General features: G+C 39.7%; 1 protein-coding gene across 1 annotated transcript in view; it reads left to right on the top strand.

Moving 5' to 3' along the window:
* LOC118687323 (mucin-5AC-like) overlaps nt 1–358 on the top strand; it is a 47,629-nt gene extending 47,271 nt beyond the window's left edge. Inside the window, exon 45 of the mRNA XM_036384247.1 lies at nt 127–358. Within this exon, the coding sequence (XP_036240140.1) occupies nt 127–358 (232 nt within the window). The remainder of the gene's footprint in view (nt 1–126) is intronic.
* The last annotated feature ends 23,107 nt before the right edge of the window (nt 359–23,465 follow it).

The raw sequence follows: 23,465 nt of genomic DNA, 5'->3' as shown, positions 1-23,465 counted from the left end.
ATGCTAATATTGACCAACAGTCCCACATGCAAGCACGCAATTTCTAGTTATGTTTTGTAATGTTTGGGAGGGGCAGCATTATATCTCACATAAATTCTGAATATTTCTTATTGGTTTTTCTATCAGATATTCTCAAACGACAAACACCATGGTGCACAAATGCTCGTGTTGTCAGGAAATCAAGACCAGCAAGAGAAAGGTGACTCTGATGTGCAGTGATGGAACGTCCCTTGATCACTCCTACACCTACGTGGAGAAATGCAGCTGTGTGGATGCTGAGTGCGTTACCCAAGGCAACACCCAACAGGAGACACAGCAGATAAAGACCTCTCAGGAGCAAGCAAATGTCAAAAATTAGAACTAGAGAGAAGTCGTCAAACAAGGGCTGAGCATAAGACTAAATAAAGAAACTTCAAAAAATACAAAAGTGTCAAGAGCAGCTAAAATTTTGGATGAAGAGATGATATTTTCTGCATAAACCCTCAGTCTGTCTGTCTACAGAATTTCAGCTTTCGTTATCAATATATCTTCCATTGGTTTTTACGTCTGTTCTTTTACACCTTGAGAGGTCTAAGTTCATCTTGACATTTTCTGTTCATTTGTCTTCTGAGGAGTGCTGGACTTCTAATAACATTTTCATTCCAGTTCACCGAGAAAAATCAAAAGACAAATCCAGAAAACAAACCAAACCCAAGGAAAACTGTACCCCTCTGCTTCTATAAGTTTCTTTTTTTTGTTGAGGAAAACTTAGAGGGCAGAAAGCCATATCTTTTCAAAACTATAAACTTCAATATTTTGAATAATTTATAATGGACATATTTCCCTACATGTTTTTGTGAGGAAAAGGAAAAATCCTATTGTGAGAAGCTGCTGCACACTACTTTTTGTTTACATAACACCATCAGCATAGTAGCTGTATGAAAATATGGATTTTTTTATTTTGTTTTGTTATGTGGTTAACTGTTTACAGAAGAAATATATATATATTTGCCAACAGAGGCATATGAAGGATTTTTTTTAAACAAAAGTATAATAATATTATTAATAATAATAATAATTGTAAATTCTTTCCTATGAAGCTTTAAAAAGTTGGACCACTACTATTTATTACTTTTTTTTTTTTTGAAAACTGATTTATTGGGTAATTTCTTTCAGAATTAATGTTATCCCATTTCTTACTCTCAGTCATGTTGTCTGGGTATGGCATATTTTCTTTTGTTTTTGAATATTACTTTATTTTTGTTCCTTAAGACACTAAAAAGCAATTATGATTAATAAATTTTGAGCATTTTACAGCACATCTGCTTTGACTTTTCAGTGAATCCCTTGTGTGAGAGTTGCTGGGTCCTTAAAACATAGTTCCAGGTCAAAAGTCAATGTGGTACCTAACACCCTATAGAGCTTTGATACTGCTTTAAATGAAAAACACTCAAAACCAAACACTTGGAAGTGTTCCTAGCACATCACCTTAGCCGCTATCATTTAGTGAACTCTCAGAAAGCAAGCACCTCTCTGAGTCTGCACATGTTTTGTAGCCCTGAAAGTTCTTTACCTGACTGGCATAAGCTAGCCAAAGTATTTCAAACCAGTCTGTCTCATGTATTAGGGCCCACTGCAACATAAATTAATCTAAAATTGCACTGTTGTAAATCTATGCAGCTGCTACTGAGAGGAAAGCTCATGTCTCTACAAACAATTTGCTGGGTGCAGGTTGGGTGTTAATGTCATTGAAATGGGTCCCAATGTCTCTGCCGACTTTGGGTTTGTAGCAGAGTTCAGGCAGTTCTACTCCTGAAACAGACAAGGGTCGGAACTTTAGGGTAAAATGCCAGGTTGAAGGTGGGATTTGTGGGAGGTGGTTCTGGAAGGCTGAACCTTCCTGGTGCCTCAGCCAATGGGGAAAGGGAGAGGGCAGCAGGCAGCCGGGAGTTCAAGATAAAAGGAGGGTGCCCCCTCTGAACCCTCGAGAGAGAAAATGCTACAGGTGTGTGTCCTGATAGACTCTCTCCCTTTATTCAAATAAAATTACAGGACTCCTCAGTCTCCTTTTTGGACATAAACTTCTTGGATTTGTGGAATTTTTCTTATACTACTCGGCTTTAGTAACAGGGTACTTTGAACCTGCCACCACAGCTCTGATTGTACATTGTGTAATGCCAAGCGACATCCTATGAATAACTGTCCTAGGATTTGTAAGGGGAACAGTAAAAAGCTGAAGTTTTTTAATAAACTTTTCTCCTACCCTACAGTTTGGATGGCTCAACAGAGTAACAGGGTGCCCTGAGGCAGCTTAGGCTGCTCTCGCACCTGTTTTTCTTTTACAGGACGATATATCCTATACTTCCCCCTTCAGAAGCGAGCACTGAGTTTTCCGTGAGAAACACTAACACCACCATACTTCCTGCTGGCAGAAATCCCGAGCTCCGTCCCAGCTTCCTGTTGACCCATTGTTCGTTTTTTCCATGCCTTGGGCTCTTTTGCTGCCCAGCGAGGCCCCCAGGTGGCACACTGCTCTGTTCCTCCCTTCCCAGCTAACCCACCAGGCTTCCCAACGCAGCGCTACTACTGAATTCCCGACCAGTTTGGTGTGTAACAGTTTCTGGCCTTACCAGGCAGGCTACGAAATGATTATTCTCCTGTTCATTCTGCAGAAGGGAAATAATGTCTATAATAGAAAATTAATTATTATGTGCTTTGTTGGTCCACAACAGCTCCTTACCCACCATTAACTTACTGAAATGGCAGATTTTTTGCATGTTGCTTCAAGATCATTAGTTGTTTTCCTGTACAAAGCCTGTTTTTCAGCATCCCAGAAGATATCCTGTTTCCTGGAGAGCCCTGTGTGTCGTAAGTCTGTACCACCAGCCATTTCATACACTGAAAGAGAAAAAAAAAAAGTACAATGAGGAAGAAGAGAAGGGGAGACATGTGGCACATGGAAATACTGACAGGTGATAATGGCAGGGGCAGCAGAGTTTGGTGGCATAAGAAGGAAAAACAGAAGCAAGGGCACTGACAGTCTTCAGTCCTGGCATGGGGAGACAGGAAGCAAGAGGAACATAAGGTAAATCATGGAGGCACACCGAGGCTGTGTCTGAGTACTGGAGACCCTGCCTTGGGGAAGGAAGGATTTCTATCACAGATCAGTCCCAGTGCTGGGAAAGAGCACATGGGAACCCTAAATTCAAAAGGAGGACAGGGAACAACATGCTTTGGGCATTAAAGACGAAATGAAAGATCTTGAAACAGGACACGGAGTAAATGTAAACCAGAGCGCTGCAATGGATGTAGTAGAGCAGACTTACATTTTTCCTAAATTTTCCTTTACACAGGACCTATCTTTGCTCTGAATTGTTGCTGACACAGATTGGGTAATAGCTCCAAAGCAAACCTTCCTATAAGCTAGAATAAATTATACCACTTAGCTTTGTCAAAAACAAATTACCATTTTTTAACCATAGATAAATAATGGAGTCAATAAATGATTGGGTGAGAGAAAGTGATTGGCTTGGCAGGTCTTTCCTGACAGGTCAGAACACCTGCAGGTTACACTGAGCTGTGCTGGTGTAGATGGTTGATGTTTGTTACAGCCGACGGCAACACCAGAGGGCTCTGGGCACTGAAGAATTTCTTTCCAGGCACTTCAAAGTGAGCCACACAACTTTTAGCCTCTTACTTTCAGATCCTCAGGATGAGCTTTACTCCTGAATCTACAGGAGTCTACAAGCATCATTCCACATAACATAACAAGATTTGTTTATACTTCACTTAATTATTTTTTATTCTTATCTGATCATCATTGGAACACAAGTTGCAACAGAGAAATCATTCACTTAAAAGTTTTTCCAGCTGAAAAAAAAACCAGTATTCAAAGTTTTAGTGTCTAAATTCAATATTGAATTAATGGGCATTCATACCTTCACTCTCAACTCAGGTCTCTTGTTATGTGGCTCAAGTTTTTCATGACCAACTTATTTTTATTCCTTCTTCACACAACATATTAAATCTCTGCAGTATAAATAACAAATTACTAATAATCGATTTTCAATTATTCTTTGTCATTATCAGCAACATATAAACTATAACCTGAAATTATATGTCTATTCAGATTCCAGCTTTGAATCCACTTCCAGTAATTCATTTGCCTATTAAAGCAAGGCAGTGTTTAAACCACATCATTTTCTGAAAACATCTATTGAAAGACTTAAGGTTGTTCGGGCACAGCTCAGGAGCTAGGCTGATAACAGAGAACTCAAGAATGGAAGCCACACTTCATAATAGGAAAAACCCAACTCAAAGAAAGAAGTTTTTCACCTCTTCGGTAGGTTTTGTTCTATTGGAAAAAAAAAACACCAAAAAACAAAAACCAAAACCAACCAACCAAACAAACAAACAAAAAAAAACCAACCAAACAAAAAATCCCCACTCTCTGGCAACAAGCCAGATTAAGACAGAGCTTTATAACAGAAAAGGAGACTAGTTCTATTCAAACATTATTAATGTAATTCTAAAACAATTATAAATGCACAGGAAGTACTTTTTTGCAGAGGATGCAGTGGTCATGACTGTCCGATTTTCCTTTGCTTCTTACAGCTTCAAAAATTATCTTCCTTCTTGATCCTCTGATTTCTTTTGGCATTCATTATAACTCCCATTTATAACTACAATTTGATTATGAGTAACCAGCAAGTGTTTCCACTGTTAAAACAATTGGGTTTGGGTTTTCTTAAATAGACAGAAACTTATTCTGCCTGCCTCTAACTACCCTCCTCCTGTTATGACCATGCATAGAAAAATAAAATCCCACTTTTGCCTCCTTCTGTTTTAAGAAACCAAAGGCTATCCAGGCAGTCAAAAATGGAACTCTTAAATAGAGTAATTGTGGATATGTCACACACTTAGTCTCACAAAATGAAAATGTGTAGTCTTAGCCAGTCCTGAAACTAAACCATTGTTTCTGTATTCCAGTCTAGCTACAAGGATTCGCTGGGATTCACTGACTTAAAAATTAAATTAAAATAAAATAAAATAAAATAAAAATTAAGAGAAAAAGAAAAAAAAAAGCCAGAAATACTTGAGAGGAGCATGATTCTGAGGGAAATTTGAAACTGGCTTTTGTTTCAGAGAATATCAGATGTGAACTATGTAGCTGTTCCCTCACTCATTGAGAAGTCAGTCAAAAACTCTCATTCCAGTTTAACTGACCTCTGGAGAGGTGTAAGGCCAAAAGTGAGCTTTCTGTCATTACTCAATGTCACAGCTACTGAAGCACACGGCTGCCAACGGCAACACAGCCATAACATGAAAATCTGCGGAAAAGACATGATAAACACCTTCATGAAATGACCTCCTGCACAACAGAACTGTATTTCTTATTGACATTACTAGCTGGTTGTTCTGTATTCTGGAGAATAAGATTATTCTACCTATTCAGGTAGAATAATAGAATAAGATTATTCTACCTGATCACTTGCCATGCTATTAATGCTTTTCTGCTTTATGACATCATTCTAATGGTAATTAAGGTCCATTATTCAAGTATCAGTTATTTTACATAAAATTAGTATTGCAATAGCACTAAATTTGATAAACTAAAGAAAATGCAAAACATTTCCTCACACACTTCATGGCAAGTAGTTTTACAGGATCCATAATAAAGAAGTTATGACCTATGGTTAGGGTTTTGAAAACCACAAAGCCCAGAGCTCCAGGCACACTGCAGCTGCAAAAGCCATCCCAAGGGGGATGCAAAACATCCATGACATGGCTTCCTCAACAGCTATCTCCTTGGAGCCAGCTGCTAAACAAGGCAGTCTTTCCAGCCTAGGGTTAGGGTTGGGGTTGCACCGAGGTTTAGGGTTCAGAAAACCAAAAAGCCCAGAACTCCAGGCACACTGCAGTCACAAATGGCATCACAAGGCTAATGCAAAACTTCCAGGACATGGCTTCCTCCACAGCTTCTTCCTTGGAGCCAGTCATAGCTGATAAAGATTTCTTTACTATATAGGGTTTATGTTAGGGTTGCGACTACGGATAGGGTTTTGAAAACCAGGAAGCCCCAAGTTCCAGACACACTGCAGCTGCAAAAGGCATCCCAAGGGGAGCGCAAAACTGCCACAAAATGTCTGCCACTACGGCTTTGTCCTTTGGACCATCCCTAACCCTAGGCTGATTTACCTGCCTAGGGTTAGCGTTCAGGTTATGCCTAGGGTTAGGTTTTTATAAACCGTGAAGCCCTGAGCTTCAGACACACTGCAGTTGCGAAAGGCATCCCAAGGGGAGCGCAAAACTGCCACAACTTGGCTGCCTCCACAGATTTTTCCTTGGAGCCTGCTGTAGCCCAAGGCACCTGTTCTTACCTAGGGTTAGGGTTGCGCCTAGGCTTAGGCTTTTGAAAACCAGAAATCGCAGAGCTCAAGGAACCCTGCAGCTGCAAAAGGCATCCCAAGGGTAATGCAAAACTGCCACAACATGGCCTCCTCCACTGCTTTTTCCTTGGAGCCAGCCTTATCCCAAGGCTTTCTTTACTATGTTGGCTTAGGGTTTGGGTTGTGCCTAGGGTTAGGCTTTGAAAACCACGAAGCCCTGAGCTCTAAACACACTGCAGACACAAAAGGCATCCCAAGGGGAGTGCAAATCTGCCACGACATGGCTGCCTCCATATCTTTTTCCTTGGAGCCAGCCATAGCCCAAGGCTGCCTTTCCTGCCTAGTTTTAGGATTAGGGTTGCCAAGCTAATTTTCAGGTTTAGCAAGGAAGCCATGGGATCAATGTTGTCCATCCTTCAGCAATACTGTACACGATTTTACGGAACCATATTTCAAGAAACAATATTTCAATCGTAGCTGGGATTCCATCATAAGTAAATCTCCACTTAATTTACTTTTAGATATCCAATATTATTGGGGTTTTTACAAAATATAATAAAGTTTGTTAGTCACTTTGTGCTGGTTTTGGCTGGGATAAAATTGATTTTATTTTCATAGTAACCACTACTGGTATATTCTCCTATGACACAGCTGCACTATAAAATAGATTCAAGTCATCAGTTGCTTATTTGGCACAAGGAAGGCTTCAGCTGATCAAAAAATTTTGTGATCTACTCTCCTCTGCCACTTCCTATCTCTGCAGGCTCAGAGTAAACTGCAGGGAAAGAGCAAAGAACAGTTCGAGTCGACTCAACTCCTGCAAACTTCACAAAGCTCATGAGTTCTTCTGCCTCAGTACCAAAGAAGCACTTTCCAGAACCAAAGAAGCACTCCTGAAGCAGAATTTCACATGAAACAGCCACAAGACTATCAAGGGCAGCCTTTACTCCAAGACACATGGAAAAATTTGTCAGCATTACCCTGAGGTAACTACAGTGGACTACATGTCCAACTACATGTCCAACTACAGTGGACATGATTCTTGCAGGATCTCAATTTACCTCAAAGGAGAATACAAATATGCACAGTGACTAATCTCTGAGACTTTCAGGAAATCATGAAAATGGCTTAGAGACTGCTTTTTACAGTTCATCCACCCAACTGAAAAGATCCCTGAGCATCCCAGATGCCTCAGTAAGGACACCTCACTTACCTGGCTGAGGAAGCACACCTGAGGAACATACAATGACTAAAATTTACCAGAGACACAGAGAATTTTCCCTAGCTTGGTTAACTAATTCTGGTATGATCATGCTGGTGTTATTACATGATTTCTCCAGCACATGTGACAAGATCACCAGGGCTTCATATGCTGGAAATTACACACGAAGCATGAGAATTACAATCTTTCTTGCATTTATGATAGTGAAGATAAAGAGGGAGCCAGTCAGATTTATTTATTTCTCTTAGTTGTCAGTTCATTTTAGGCTAATTGAGAATAATCTGACCTGTTGATGTAGCCAAGCTAAGGATTCAGAAATAATATGCCCATAATAGTCACCCAGTAGCAAATTGCCTCAATCCTGGCAACTATGGTTTTTAAAAGTTTATATCAAAGATATAATTAATGTAATACATTACAATCATCTCTCATATGCAATTCAGTCACAAATACCATTAAATAATAAAGAATCTAACTACATTGTGCCCCACACAGGTCTTTTAAAGCTCCTTTTACAAGGACTCAGAGTAATCAGTACAGGATTAAACAAATTTATCTGAATGTGCTCAACCATCCATGCTCATCCATGCTGTAAGAGCTTTTTGGGAGGGAAGAAAGAGAACAACCACTCTCCTGAGAGCTTTTCCATGGCTATGACAAACTGTTGAAGATGCTGCAAAACGTTGGCAGTACAGGAGATGTGAGAGGCCAGGAAGAAGGAGGTTGTGTCCTTCCCAGGGCCTAACCCAAAACTGCCCGAGCTCCAGGAGTGTCCTCCCAAGAAATGTTGAGAAATACATAAGGAGGAGGACTCCTTTCACCAGGGAACCTTCAGGTACAGCCTGTTAACCCCTCAGGGCTCTGCTGGGTGTGGGCACCAGTAGCAGGAGAAGCCTTGCTCCTGGCAAAGCCCCTAAGGATGGTGTCCACCCCAATGTGAGGTGTTATCTGACTGCCAGAGAAAGGGAGTGTGATTTCTGTCAGTGCACCCCCGTGCAGAAGGGGACTGTCACCACCCTGTGCCGCACATGCAGGGTACCTATTGCTCCAGGGATGGCAATTCACCAGCATCCCCACTTTCCAGGGAAGGACAGCAAGGTATGCACCTGCAGCACGCTGCTCCTGCCTCTTTGGGAAACCCATTCTGAGAGGGCTTGGCAGCTCTGCTGAATTTCTGCTACTGGGACAGCAACCAAGATTGTGCCTGAAAGGGCTGGGACTTTGATTTTACCTTTCTTTCTAATAGATCCTTCCTTCTTTTTTCCAGAGAGAAATTTGGATTAGAAAAAGCCCATCCCCTACTGCAAACAGGCACTGCAAGTGAAATCACAAGTTTTCCACCTCAAAATAACTTAGTGGAGCGCAGGTTAATCCGCTTCAGTGAGGTAACCTGTTGACTCGTGCCCAAGATTACATGTAAAAGGTTGAAAAGTGCTGCTAGCAAACTGGTCCCCAACACCCCTGAGGCCCTAGGAGGGGTGCCCTGGCCCTGCTGCAGCCCTAGGGTCAGCCCCTGCAGACAGGGCATGGCAATGCCCTTGTTCCATCCTATATCCCCTGTGGCAAAGCACACTCCATGCAGTATTTATACAGCTGGTATACACATAGTATTTGTACACAGTGAACAAAGCAAACTGTTCCACCATTCTCCATAAAGTCAAGTTTCTAACGTCACTGGGATTTGATACGGGTTTATCTTCTTACAAGGTTAAAAGAGAAGAAAAGAAAAATGTATCCAGCTGGGTTTTGAAAGTGTGTCCTTTTCCCAGCCCTTTCATTTTTATCAGCAAGTTTTGCTGGTGTACCCTGGTTGGCTGGCTGCATTGGTACGGCATTTCTCAGCCCCTTGTGTCCTAGCAGATGCTCTCCTGTCTCTGCTGGGAGCACATCCCTGCTCTGCTCCCAGGATCTTCAGGCAAACCTGAGGATTCTGTTAGTTTAGATGACGGGCTGATCAGGACAATACAGGGAAGGCTCAGAGCTGTACGTATTCCTCCCCACAGTGCCAAACTGTTCTGGCACTGCTGAGGATGTGATGTGTCATACCAATGAACTCAGTATCCTGACTGCAAAAGTAATGACTGTCAAGAGCAAACATGTTGCTTACAAGGAAACGACAAAACATACAAGGACAGCCTGTTTTCCACCTTACTGAAAGAACAATTCTATCCCTGCTTGCATTCCTTGAGGCTATGTCTGTCTTGTTATTTATTCTTTGTTTCATTCTTAATATCCATTGTATTATGTATCTTAATATGTATTTGTACTTGTGATTATATTGCCTTGCTTCTGTTAAATGATACAGGCTACTAACTGTAATCCTGATTATTGACATACAACTTATCAAAGTTGTGAAATACATATTTTAGACATTTGTATTTTAATCAGAGTGTATGTTTATATTTTAAATTAAATTCATAGGCTTTCATTTTTCTGAAGATTTGTCATTATTAGTCTCCAGGAAATACAAAGAGCTGCTCTCAGAATTACATTGGAAATTTCACAGCTGTGCATTTGATTCATTGAGCAGTTGCATAGAAGATTATTGGTCTATCTTGTCAGCCTTAAGCTTCTATAAAACACAATAGCAAACAGAGTGTTTTACTTGAGGCAAGAAGTTATTTTGTTCTTTTCTCCCCAAAGGTTCTGTGTTATCTAGGATGTGACTCAGATACTTTAGCTGTGTTAGGCAATCTGCATTGATATGTATATAAGCTCTCACACTGAGAGTACTTTCTGCAGTTTGTGGCCGAAGGTCCCCAAAGGGAAAGGATATACAGGGAAAGTGCAGATTTGCTGTCTACTGTTGTTTTTATTTCAAACATGTTTTTTCCTCTTATTATCAGTGGAGCTACTTGTACCCCTATTGCTCTGAAGTCTGTCCAGCCTCCCTCTTCAAATCAAAGTCAGATGTAATACAAAGTTTATAGGCAGTGGCAATGGCCCAGCTGGCATAATTAGAAAAATTAGGTGAGCTTCTTGGCACAGCAGGCCTCCAGTCAGCTTAGAGAGTTATTTCTTAGGTATGTCTACCTCAGGAAGTGGTGCAATCCAGGCAAATCCTACTCTCCCAACCCCTTCAGCTGAAGCCAGAAGACTGGATTTGCACAGCCAGGACAAAATTTGGATCGCAGTCAGTTCCAAAAAAACCACATCAGCCTCATTGACACTTGAAGAAAAATCCTGCATTGTTTTAGAAATCTGAAGTCTGGCTTTCTCCCAGGACTTCTGTTCCACTATAAACACTCTAGACAATCAGTTTTACTACTGTGACATATATATGTTGCTATTTTTTTGCTTCCCATAGTGTTACGTGTACATTTAATTACACTGCCTATAAGTGTAATTAAATCAGTGTAAGTTGCCTCATGTGCCAACAGCCATGTTAAACTCTAAACAAGCAGTCAGCATTTCAGCTGTAAGCAGCAAGGGGCCTGGGTCTCCAGGGATTGCTCCCAGCAGAAAAGATTGGTCCTTCTGTTGTTAACATGGGTGTGTTTGGGGCTGTGATGGTTGCTTGTTTTACTGAATCAGGTTTCATGGCAGGAATTTTCAGGGTCCTCCACTTCTATCCAAGCATGTAATGTCATTAGCTCCTGGTAGTGGACAAAGTTCTTCTAACTGGAAAAACTGCTTTGCCCTTGAGTTCTGCAAAGGTTGAGAGTAATTGTCATTTTATCTCAGATAATAAATCTCCTATTCATTTTGACAAAGGCTTGGGTGTTTAACAGCGTCACACAAACTGAATCTATACAGAGCAAACAGTCAGACAGAGACTGCCATTGTGGATGAGTTGTATTACCTTCAGCCTGGTGGCTAAAAATGTCCTTGAAGCATAGTCTTGACTCTGCCCCAACACAATGCACATGCTGACAGATCAGAGCCTTGTAAAATAATTGTCGGTAGATAAAGTAAATCCTCATCAAAAACGTACTCTCTGATGAAAAGATCAATAGAAGTAATCAAGACAATCTGTTTGGGACTCATGTGAAGGCTGTGGAAACAGAACAAGAGTTGGGAGTTTTAGCTGAAGTATTTCTGCAAAAATCATGCAGCAGCATAAGTAACATTTCCTTAGAGGAAGGAATGAGTAAAAGGGAAATGGCAATCCTAGTCTGTTTACTCTCTCTCCCTCTTTGTTTTTCTTTTTTTCTCCCTCCCTTATCTGGTGTATTGGGGGTTTTTTTGTAATTTTCTGATTGCATTTCATTAAGAACATTTCCATTTCATGGCTGTGGGGTACTGGTTCTTAGGTGTCAACTCAGCAACATTCTTGAGAATTTATAAAACTCTAAACTCATGAAAAACTGTGTTGGAACAACTGGGATTACTGATGTCTGTAAAGTCAGATTCTATTTAAAACCCAATTCCATTCCACATACTTGTTCAGAAAGAACATAGGCTTTTCAGAGCAAACTTACTGCATGCTTTGGCATTAGCTTTACCCAAACAGCTAAGACCTCCACTCACATGGACCAGGATTTTCCTGTGCTAGGCACCGTAATATCCTATGCTCTGAATCAATTCTTTGAAATATGCACCTGCATGCTTTGCCAAAAGAGATTAGAGTTTAATTTTGTTTACATCTGTCTGCATTGTCCTATTTTTTATTTATTCAGATATTTATTAAGCCGTGGTGGTGCTTGTAGAAGAGCATAGAATTACTCTCTGCTGTGCTGTACAAACAAGAAACGTGAGAATTCTTAGAGATAAAAGTAACATAAAGACACGGAAGAGAGGAGAGAGGGAACAGTAATAAGCATCTAATGTTACCTGTGCTGTTTATGAAGTTTAAAGGAAACAGACAACTGCTTGAAACCAGGATTTTGCTAGTATTTCTGTAGTGTGTTCACTGCTCTGCTAGTTTTCAGGCAGTAGTCACAGTTTTCATGGAGTGAACAGTAGTCATCAGAGGGAGGGATCAAAGTTGACTAGTGACAGAAATTTTTTTTAACCTCCAGCAAGCAATGTCACCTAAAGGAGACTCTGAGACACAAGGATGTCCGTGCACCACCTCCAAGACAAATAAAATTCAGAAGCATGACGTCCTTTTCATGGCTTGCCCAGAACAGCACAGAAAGGAATTCTTTATATCAAGTTATTTAACTCTTTTAGTCACATAGGCCAGCCAGTATCTTATTGTGTTTGGTTTATTTTGTCTCCAGGATCTGGAGGTCCAAATAGTGATATATCCCATTCATTTTTTCATTTGCTATTTCAGCTTCCTCACTCATCCGCATGTGCCCACTTCCCTCTGACACCTTTCTGCATTCTGCCTCCTCACTCGTTCATTCCAGCTGTTCTCCCTGTATGATCCCCAAGGCCCATATTCTTCTTCTCCCCTCTCTCCCAGGCAGTGCTGCACTTTCCACCTCCCCTTTGCTTCTCTAAGAAGAAGCTAACACACTCATAATCCAGTTACAGCAACAGCAAAGGCCAAAACAAAAAGGTGCAGTGAAAACTCATGTGCTAGCAACAGCTGAGCTGCAACAGAAAGTTATGAAGAGCATGAAATTGGTCAGTCTTAAGTAACTTCTAAAGCAAGTTAAAGGCCTTCCAAGTTCCATTTTGCTTCTTCTGTACTGACTACAACCATGATCCATATGCCCTTCATAACAACAAAGAAAAGCAACAGCATGAATCCGTAGAGACAGTGGTCTCAAAGGAATCACATCAAGCTCCCCTGAGCACAGGTTTGTGCAGCATTCAAGGGTATTAATCAGAATTATCACTTTGTGCCTGCTCAGCTCTTTCCTTGATATTCTGTTGGCCATGGCCATAGATGGGGTATTGGTTTGGATGGACATTTTCTCTCATGTGCTTGTGGTCATGCTTATACAAAATAATCAGGGTGGAAGGAGTCCTCATCTGGTTAAAACCAACATCAACTTACTGTTCTTGTCTTACACTAGTGTTGAGGTAAAAAAAATCTTCAAACTTATTAGCAAAGCAAACATGTTTATCAGAAGGATTTGATTCTGTTTCCCAGTGTCTAATTTACTTTCCTGCTGAATTACAGAAAGGTTAAGAGTTTGATTTGGCATCCATTAAATGCTTTACTGCACAATAGAAATACCAGGATCTCTCTGAGCTAAATGTAACACCCTAGGATGGCATCAGCAGTTGTATGAACAACTTGATTTCTGATCAGTTCTAATGGAAAAGTGTTTGGTTTTTCAAGTGCAGTTGACAAGGCATGATTTTCACGCAAGCAAGTCCCCACCATATTCCATGAGGAGGCAATATGTTGATTTGTTAAATGATATATCAAGCAATTTATACTCTTTCTACATTCTCACTGAAGTGTTTCCACCTCCTCCTTCATAAAAGACTTGGCAGAAGTGGATCAAAAGTCTATAAAGTGTCGACTTAAGAAATTAAGTTTTTAGAAAAGAAATTTCAAGAAATTAAAATTTTGACAAAGTCATAGCAGTTGGAAAGAGGGTCTTTGCATGGAATATGTTGTGTAATCTCATCTGGCAGTGCTATGAAGTAAAGATATAAGAAACATTCAGGAGCAAATAAAAAAAGGAGTCAGTTATGCTCAAGCCAAGGTATAACTGCTTGTTCCAGATATTAGCTCATAGAAGTAGATATAGTCATTCAGCTGCTGTGATTATACATTGCATTATGCATTGCCTTGGGATAGGAAGCACTTTGCCCCCTTAGTGAGGCAGCATGGGAAAGGATACAATCATTATCAAAGTATGCATTATTAAAGTATTAATAAAATTTTTATGAGCTCCCATAGAAGTCTCATCATTGATTTCAGTGGGAGGTGAATAATGTTCTATGAAAATTAAATTCTTATCCAGCTCTGAAAAGTAGAGGATAGAAGGGAGCTAGGAGGTTAATTACTAAAATACAACTGCAAATTCTTATGTTTGAGCAAATTAGCATCATTTGAGAAAAATATAAATTTGCCTAGAACTTTGTCATGACTTTCATTGTCTGGATTTCTGGACCACACGAAAAAATACCCAAAGACAGTTCTTCTCCCAAGGTATTCTTCATTAAATCAATTCAGATAATCTTCCTGCCTCTAAGCCCATAGGAATAACTTTCCCAAATTAAGTTTCAAGGGCCTTTGAATAAAAATAGTCGAGGAAAATTATTTTTAAAATAAATTTTGATGTAGAACTGACTAATTCACATGCATAAATATAGTTATGTTCCTTTCACTTTATGAGCAAATATTAGCTATAATGTGACTAATTAGTTGGTACGCCCAAAAGAACAACCATGAGAGTTTCTTGACATTCTATTCAATTCTCCTTGGTTTCAAAATATAACATGCCAAAGGTTTTGCTCCATTCAGAACTTTCATATGGATTTGATCCACAAATACCCTAGTAAATAATTCTAGAGCCAGATGTCTTTTTGGGTACAGCTAATGTCTCTTATGTACAGAATGAGCTCATTCAGTTCTTTCATGACTGGTCAAACTGGAAATTCTTTCCCAAAGTCTTACTTGTCTTTGATCTTGATATGTACAGGATTTTGTTAGGAAATAAGTAGCACTAGATGGAAAAACCCATTGGATTGTCCAGGTGTGTATACAGCAAGGTTTGTGGTTGAGACCACCTTACCACTCACAATTAAGGCAGGTTTATTTTAATCCAGCCCTATGTTCTATTACATAAAAGAGTCCCAAGAGGTGAAACACTTCTCTTCCATGAGTGAAACAAGAGAGCATTAGTTACTTTGCTCAGATTAGGACAACATCAAAAGTACTTTAATTTGCCCCTAGTGTCAAGGTATAATGAAGTCACTGCAGGCAGAAGAGCCCATTCCTGCCCTCAGCACACCAGAATATGGGGGAAAGGGTTTGCATTTAAAGTTATCAGTTTTCAATAATTAGGTTAACTCTAGGAGCAACCAGTATTGGTTTTCTGTCAGAATAGTATAGAAATGTAGAATTTGTTAGTTTCTTCTTGAGACATTTATAATAAAAATATTTAGCCAGGGATGGAGATGGAAATCAGACACAAGAGAAATTTTGCATTCTACATCATGAAGCTGATAGCAAATCCAAGGGTTCCTGACTCTCAGCAGACTCCCATATCCACTCCTGTGAGAGACAAAGTCCTGCCAGATTCCTGCAAGAGATCACACCATTACTTTGATTCTGAATTAGAGAAAATTTATTTTGATACTTTTTCTGTTAACATTTCTTGCATTATACATCAAGATTCTTACTGTTAATTGTGTCCTATTGTCCTATCCACATCCAGACTCAGACTTAAACAGAAATGCCCAGTTTTTGTTTCCTAAGTATTTCAAATGAGTTGCAAGTGGTCTGAAACAGTTCAACTGCTTTACCTACCCCATCAAGAGATGAGTTGTGGAGGATGACAAGTTGCTGAAATCACTCAATCTTAGCACAAGGCACAGGGTATATGAATTAAAATATTATGCTCTACATAGACAATGAGCTACACTATCTCATTGCAGCTATGGGTAGTATGCAGTATAGGTATGGGATATCACAAGAAAAATGAAGTGAAAAGATTTGTATCCTCCTTTTTCCATTATGATAGACATTTCAAGCACTTCTATATGCAATGCAGTTTAATAAGCTACCTTGGTATTACTCATGATTTAGATGCTCAAAAGAATATCATTAACAGGTTTAAATATTTATTTCAGCTACAAAAAACTGACTGCCTGAGATCCAGCTCTGAAAAATGGAGGATAGAAGAGAGCTAGGAGGATTTGACATTCTGCTTTGACTGGCCCCTAAATACCATATGCAGAATGGCAATTAATTTAAACCAAGTGCGAGTTGTTTTGAATGTTCTTTCTGTTTGTAAAGAACAGAACTTAAAATTGCTACTCACCTCAGCAGTAAAATAATAACAGCAATCAGTACAGATGTATTGCTCTGGAAACCTCTTGTTGCAACTAAAATTAGTCAAGCAGTGCAGTTAAAGAAACACCAAGATTCTTACTTTGAATTGTGTCCTGTCCATGTTTAAACACAGACATGGGCAGAAATAACCAGATTTTGTTTACTAAGTACTTTAAATGAGTTGTAAGTGGTTTGAAAATCAGTTCAACTGCTTAATTTACCCCAGCAGTGGCAGACAGCACTTTGCTGTCCTGTAATTCTTGCTTGGTCTTAAAATAAAGGGTGATGCCATGATCTGTGGAAGCAGAAGCTTGCTTACCCCTATTCCTGCTTTGCCTCTCTCATTCTGTTTGCTGGCTGCAGAACACCCTCAGAGAGCAGGTGCTGTACTCAGCACCAGGCTCTCTTCCCAATGTCTGGTAGTTACCAGTGTTTGACAGATAAAATGAGGAGAGCATTTTAACAGTCACAGCCACAAAGGTTACAGTCCCTCTCCTTCATGGAAGTGGCAGCTCTTGTGATGTCCTATTTACATGGCAAGGCCTTGGGATTTGGAAAATCCTACTTTTAGGAAGCATTTTAGGGAAGATGACTATACGTAAGAAAAGGAATTAAACTGGAACACTGATTCCCCATTCCTGAGCAGGCAGAAGCACATTTAACAATCTCATGGTGATTTTTAACAACTAAAGAGGATCTCTGAAAATTAATTAGGAATTAGTTAGGAAAATAAAGATGGAAACAGAATTAGTAGTAAAAGGCTGGTGCTGCAGCATTTAGATGTGTTACAAGATGAGTACTTGTATGAAGACCTAGAAGCTCCCTCAAGAAATTTCAAGCCACAGATATGTCATCTGTAAAACTTTACATTTCAGTTCATGTACCCAAAAATTTGGAGGAATAATAAATCATAAACCACATGTGATTTTTTTGCAAAACTATAGAAAAAGAATTAAACTCACAATGGATAATCTTGCACAAAAGGGCGATGAAATTTTGGAGTCCTGACATTCACTGACAAGGAGAGACAGAATGGTAAGCTTGGCTCCTCAGACAGAAGTTCATCTGAGCCTCTAAACTCAGTTTTCAGAAAAGAATTAAACTTAGAGCCTGAACCTCCCAGATAAGAAGCTTGACATTCCAGATGTCAAACCAATGACATCCTAGGCTGTACCAAAAGCAGTGTGGTCAGTAGCTCGAGGGAGGGGATTCATCTGGAGCACTGCATCCAGCTCTGGAGCATAAGAAGAACACAGACCTGTTGAAATGAGTCAAAAGAAGGGCTAAAAAGATGATCATAGAGCTGGAGCACCTCTCCTGTCAGGAAAGACTGAGAGGGTTTTTCAGCCTGAAAAAGAGAAGGCTCTGGAGAGACCTTAGAGAAATCTTTCAGTCCCCAAAATGGGCCTACAAGAAAGCTGGAGGGGGCTTTTACTAGGGCAGAAAGAGATAGGAGAACGGAAAATGGCTTCAAACTGAAAGAGGGCAGGTTTAGGTTAGACATTGGGAAGAAATTCTTTATCATGAAGGTGGTGAAACACTGGGTCTGGTTGCTGAGAGAATCTGTGGATGTGCCATCCCTGCAATCCCTGTAATCTGTGGATTGTCCATCCCTGGACAATCATCCAGACCAGGTTGGATGATGCTTTGAGCAACATAGCCTAGTGGAAGGTGTCCCACAGCAGGAGGGTTGGAACTAGACAAGCTTTAATATAACCACACACTTAAGGTGTCACTCTGTAATTAAGGAACATGGGCTAATACTCCTGAAAAATGAGGCAAGTTACTTCTTTATTTCTACCTCCACTGCTCTTAGCTCTCACTCATTTTTTTTCCCATTTAGACAATCTAATCTCCATAGAAAGTTTTCTTCCACATTCCACAGTATCTTGCATAACCAGTTGTAAAATTACTGTAACATAGTAAAAAGTAATAACCGTATATAACACAGAGCTCATCTGCCATGCATTGTTAAGAGTTTAACTCTCTCCACATGATTTTCAGCCTTGTTTTCTCTGAAGAAATCTCTGTGAGATTTCTCAAGTGGTGCGACATGTCATAATAAAAAAACCCAGACTGTATAATTTATTCTAAGAACCAGGGAAAGGAGCCCATGGCCAGAGAGCATCCAGCATTTTCTTCCACAGTAGCAGTGTACATATTTATTGTGGGGAAGTTAACAGGCCATTGAAAGAAAGGGTGGAGAGTGAATCCCTGGGAAGGGCTGGAAAGTAAAACCCTGGGGAGTAACCTGTAGACTGATGGAAGGGAAGAAAGACTGAAGCTATCAGAGACAGGTGAGAAAACTTCAGCAGGACAAGCTGAGGACAGCAACTAAACCTCTACAGAGCTTGGGGAAAGGGTGTGCCGGATCCTCTGCTTAAGTTAATACCAACTTCGTTGACGTTAATTGCAGGCTGTCATTACGTTACATTACCTTCCACGCCACAATGGGCTCTTCTCTGACCAATCCAATTCTTTCATTTTGCCAGTTGACATGGCAAGCAATGGCTTCACAGATCTGAGGCACAGTGCCTGGGCACAAACCCAAACCGGGCACAAAACCCGGGTCCCAGCTGTCTCTGGTTTATCACACTTGTGAGGAGGTACAAGTTCTTGTCTCTACAGGAGCTGTAATTTGAACACAGAAGGCTAATGATTTTGGTTTTCACTAAGAGCCTTACTACTACCCTTACCTAAATTCTGAATGCTTACCTTTGCCATCCTCATATGATCTACCTTCAGGTTGTAATTATGGTATTTATAGTATATATGATATTGAAATTTTATCTGGCATTTGCAATTTTAGATTGAGTATAATCAATGTCCCAAGTTTTGCCCCTACTTCTGTGTAAGAAACCAAGAAAAAAAGGTAAAATGGGAGATATTATATCCATCCTCAGAATTGTTTGATTGACTGTTACAAGAGGTACTTTTAGTGATCAATCCATTGGTACAGATTTTTGAAACAAGATCAAAACGAGAGAAGAGTATTTGTCAGCCATATCATTGGCTGTTGCAGTTAATTTCCAATGACTTCCAATAACTTTTCTGATAACTGGTGTTTGTCATCTCTACAGATCTATCCTGAATTTTTTGCCATGGGAATTAATACTGAGGTGTCAAAACAAGTTCTGGTTTTTACACATGTTAAAACTGAGAAAAACAGACAAAAATGCACTAAATAAATAAATAATGCCTTTGACATTTCCCTGAAAATTTCCTCTTGGAAATGAAAATGCTTTGTTTTAATGCCTGCCAATACCAGAAACTGTGGTCCCTTGGCATATTCCTGATACAAATTAACAGTAAAAACAGTTGCTAAGCTTCTGGTTTTAAAGCACTTCAAAACTTGTTTATGGAGTTTCTTTCCCCCATATAACTGTAGTGAGAACTTGCTCCTATGTAATCTCTTTTCACTGTATTATCTGGGAAACCTTGAACAACTGTTTTTTAATCTATGCGAACCACTTGAAGCAATTCTTGTGACCAATGAACCTGTTTGCTTAAACCCTTGTAACTTTTGTGATACTTTCATCTACAGACGTGATTCCCCTAGCAATCAGTGAAAAACAAAAAAGACCTGATAGCTTTCAAAATTTCATTAGCCACCCAACAGAGTGACCTGAATTTGGGTTGGACTCAATGATGTTGAAGGTCTCTTCCAACCTAGTCACTCTGAATTCTGTGAATTTCTTCTGCACCTGTCAATGTTATTAACAATTTCATCCAGTCCTTGGGGTGGAGAGGAAGAGAGAGGCTGTAAGGTTGAATAAGCTGAATACTGGAACATGTCTGACCATCCCTAGAGATCAAAAATCTCCATCTGAGCAGTAGCAATCAAAGCAACTCCAGAATATGGAAAGCTTTGAGAAAAATGCCTGGAGACAACTGGGACAGCCTTCTGTACAACCACTGTGTACTGCTAAATGCTTAGTGTAATAACATCTTGAAGTCTGACATGCATTGCTTTGGTCACAAAGAGTTATTGGAGTGAAAATTAAAAACTATCTTAGAAAAAAGAGGAAGTGTTTGATATTAGCACTCTGCCTAGCAACAATCCCCATAAAAGAGACAGGGCAAAAGAGAAAGCAGCCTTGACCCCAGTGACATCCCAGGGGTGGACATCTCCATCACCTTTACCACATGAGTATGAAGAGCATTGACTGCACCCTACATTATCAGCATTTCCTTGCTCTTATACACCCAGTGGAAATCAAGAAACTCTCTCTGAATGTTTCAAAGCAGCACAAGAAGATCCTGACATTCTGTTCTGCCCTTCATGCAGAGGTGGGTGTGACTGAGAAGGGAGGCAAGCTCTGCTCCTCCTCACCATCACAAACAGCCCATAGCTAAAGGCATATGCACGTTGGTTGCTGAAAGCCAAGTTTGTTGGGTGGCTTGTCTAATTGTGTAAGTGAGACGAGTATATTTGTTTAATACAGCTAACCGGTCACGTAAACAAGAAACCATTTGCCTTCTCTATGTACAGATGAATTTATATTCATTAGGAGTACTGGCACAGAATAAAACAATGTTCTATGGGCAGGAAATGCAGTATTTTCTTTTCTCCTGGTTTGCTGAAGCATAAAGATACAGATTTAGAGTGTGTCAACAGCTTACCACTGCTTAGGAAGATGTAACTTTATTAAACATCCTGGACATTTTGACAGAGAACATGTTTCATACTATAGCAGGCCAAAAAGTTGACTTAAGTACCCCAACATTGCCATAGCAAGCTTCTACTGATTTCAATTTTCTACTGAAATCAAATCCAGAAAACACTCCATAAAGAAACTATTTTTAATTTATTTTATAGCACTAAATATGTGAGGCTCTAATCTCTTTAGAGCTAAACGGAAGTGGAAATACGGGCTCAACTGGAAAAATTGAAAGAAAATTACATCGTTCAATTCAGTAACACCTGAATGGAATATTGTATTATATGCTCCTATTCTTTTACGGAAATATTTTAAAATGTATAATTGCAGGGTAGGATTTTGGTTAGAACCCAAGGGAGTTAGGCTATGGCTGTAATCCCATTTAACAATTAGAACACCTTCCCAATTTTGTGTCCTTCCCCTGCTTCAGCAGAAATGATAAACACAAGCAGACACTGCTGTACTGAATCTTACAGGCATGTAGAACGTAAAACTGTCCCATTTAACCCAAAGAAATTCCTTTCTGCCTCTCCACACAATCTACTTTTTGTGGGTTTTTTCTCCTTACTCCTGAGGCTCCCCCATCCCAAATTATATCTCCCAGATCCCTCTGGCTAAATCCCCCACTGAGCAGCAGCCTTCATTCCATTCTTTATCATGGAGATTTTTTTAATCCATCAGTTACCTGCACTCTGGAAAACTGTGAGGAGGCTAAAGCTGAGGGTGAATTGAGGTAAAATGATGTATATACCAAGTGCTGGACTGGAAATTGTTTTTGCCAAACCTAGCAGTTTCAAAGAATTGTTTCAGTAACTTTGAATAGTTTTGTCCATCTTTTACTATTAAAGTAAGATCTATTGACCTAGGAAATAGACAGAAATCTGCCCAGAGCAACTCATCCTACCTCCAATGTCAAGCTAAAAATGATAAAGTGACAAGAAGTAGAAATACTGTCTGCACTTATTGTAGTAAGCATTTGTTCCTGCTTTTGAAATGATTGCCCAGTAAAACTGCAAAAAAGTCACTGCTCAGGAAAAAAAGGTCTGTTAAACTTTTGCTGGCAAGCCTTATACCCTTGATTCATTGCCTGTTTCACTAATTTGTAGTTCTCATAACTCTGTGGATGAGAATGGAATTAAACAAGAATGATTCTGAAACAATGTAATCATGATCACAGATCATAATCAATCTTTTTAGTCCTAGAAAGCTGCTACAGGACTGGCTGTCTGGCTGGCTCCTGATGTTTTCTATGAGAAGGCAAAACCAGAGAACTGAAAAGTAGATTTGAAGGTTTAAGGCAATCTCTAACAAATGCAGGATAGGTGTGGGTGAATCTTCTTCAGCTGGGTGCCTAATACCTGTCAGTGCCACACAGAGGGGTTTCCATGGCATACACTCAGAGTGGCCACGTGAAACTGCAGCACCCTTCAAGGTTATTATTCTGTTCTTTTTACAAGAAGATTAGCTGCCCCAATAAGCATGGAGGGACTTCTTGATGCTGGGTCCCCAAATATTAATATTCCACAAACTTCAGAAATCAGTGGGGTTTTTTGCCAAGGAGTTGCCTGGCATCAATTGTAGTACTGAAAAACTTGGAACAGTTACTTGCCATCCATCTGCATAACTGTAAAGCAACACCAAATTAAATTTGTTTCAGGACCTGTTATTTGTGGAGGAAGAGTTGCATTTTATTTGCAATAATTTCTTTACTAGATAGAATCTTAAAATGTACATACGTAAATGTGTTTACTCCTCCCAAAATGCAAATAATGGCCAGTTTTTAAGGAAGGAAGAGCATCCTCTGTTTACCTGTTCAATAGCTAAAATCCCCCAAACCTCACCTTTCTACACTCTCTGAATCAATCTGGGACTGAAGCCAAAGTCACCTACTATATAAGAGCGACAAAGCACAGATGAACTGCAGTCCTGATCAAGTTTAGACCCAACATCCTTGTGCCAAACTCCACTCAAGATGGGGTTTGGCAGGGGGATATTGCTACCAGAATGGGCTTTCCTGTTAGCAGTTTGCTGTATCCATCAAATTGGTAAGAAATCTTCTTTCTTTATTGGGAAAAGAAAAAAATACTCTATTTAGACTAGTAATACATTTTAAAAAAATATACTAATTGATTTGTATAAGAGGTGGCCGATTTCTTTATATATTTTCATTTGAAATGTCTGTCTATTAACTGGACCAATTTAATATTGACTAAACTTCTATATACTACTATAACTACATATGGAAAGTAGCCTTGAAGATCAAATCCAAAAAAACTCTTATTCATGTCTTAAAATGTCAGCTTTTCAGTGTCCCATATGCCTTAAAAAAGCATTTTATTCCTGTTGCATTTTGTATTAGAATT

This window comes from Molothrus ater, chromosome 6, assembly GCF_012460135.2.
Source record: "Molothrus ater isolate BHLD 08-10-18 breed brown headed cowbird chromosome 6, BPBGC_Mater_1.1, whole genome shotgun sequence".
NCBI lineage: Eukaryota > Metazoa > Chordata > Aves > Passeriformes > Icteridae > Molothrus > Molothrus ater.
Note: the sequence above shows the minus strand (reverse complement) of the source record. Positions and strands in the feature narration are given on the sequence as shown.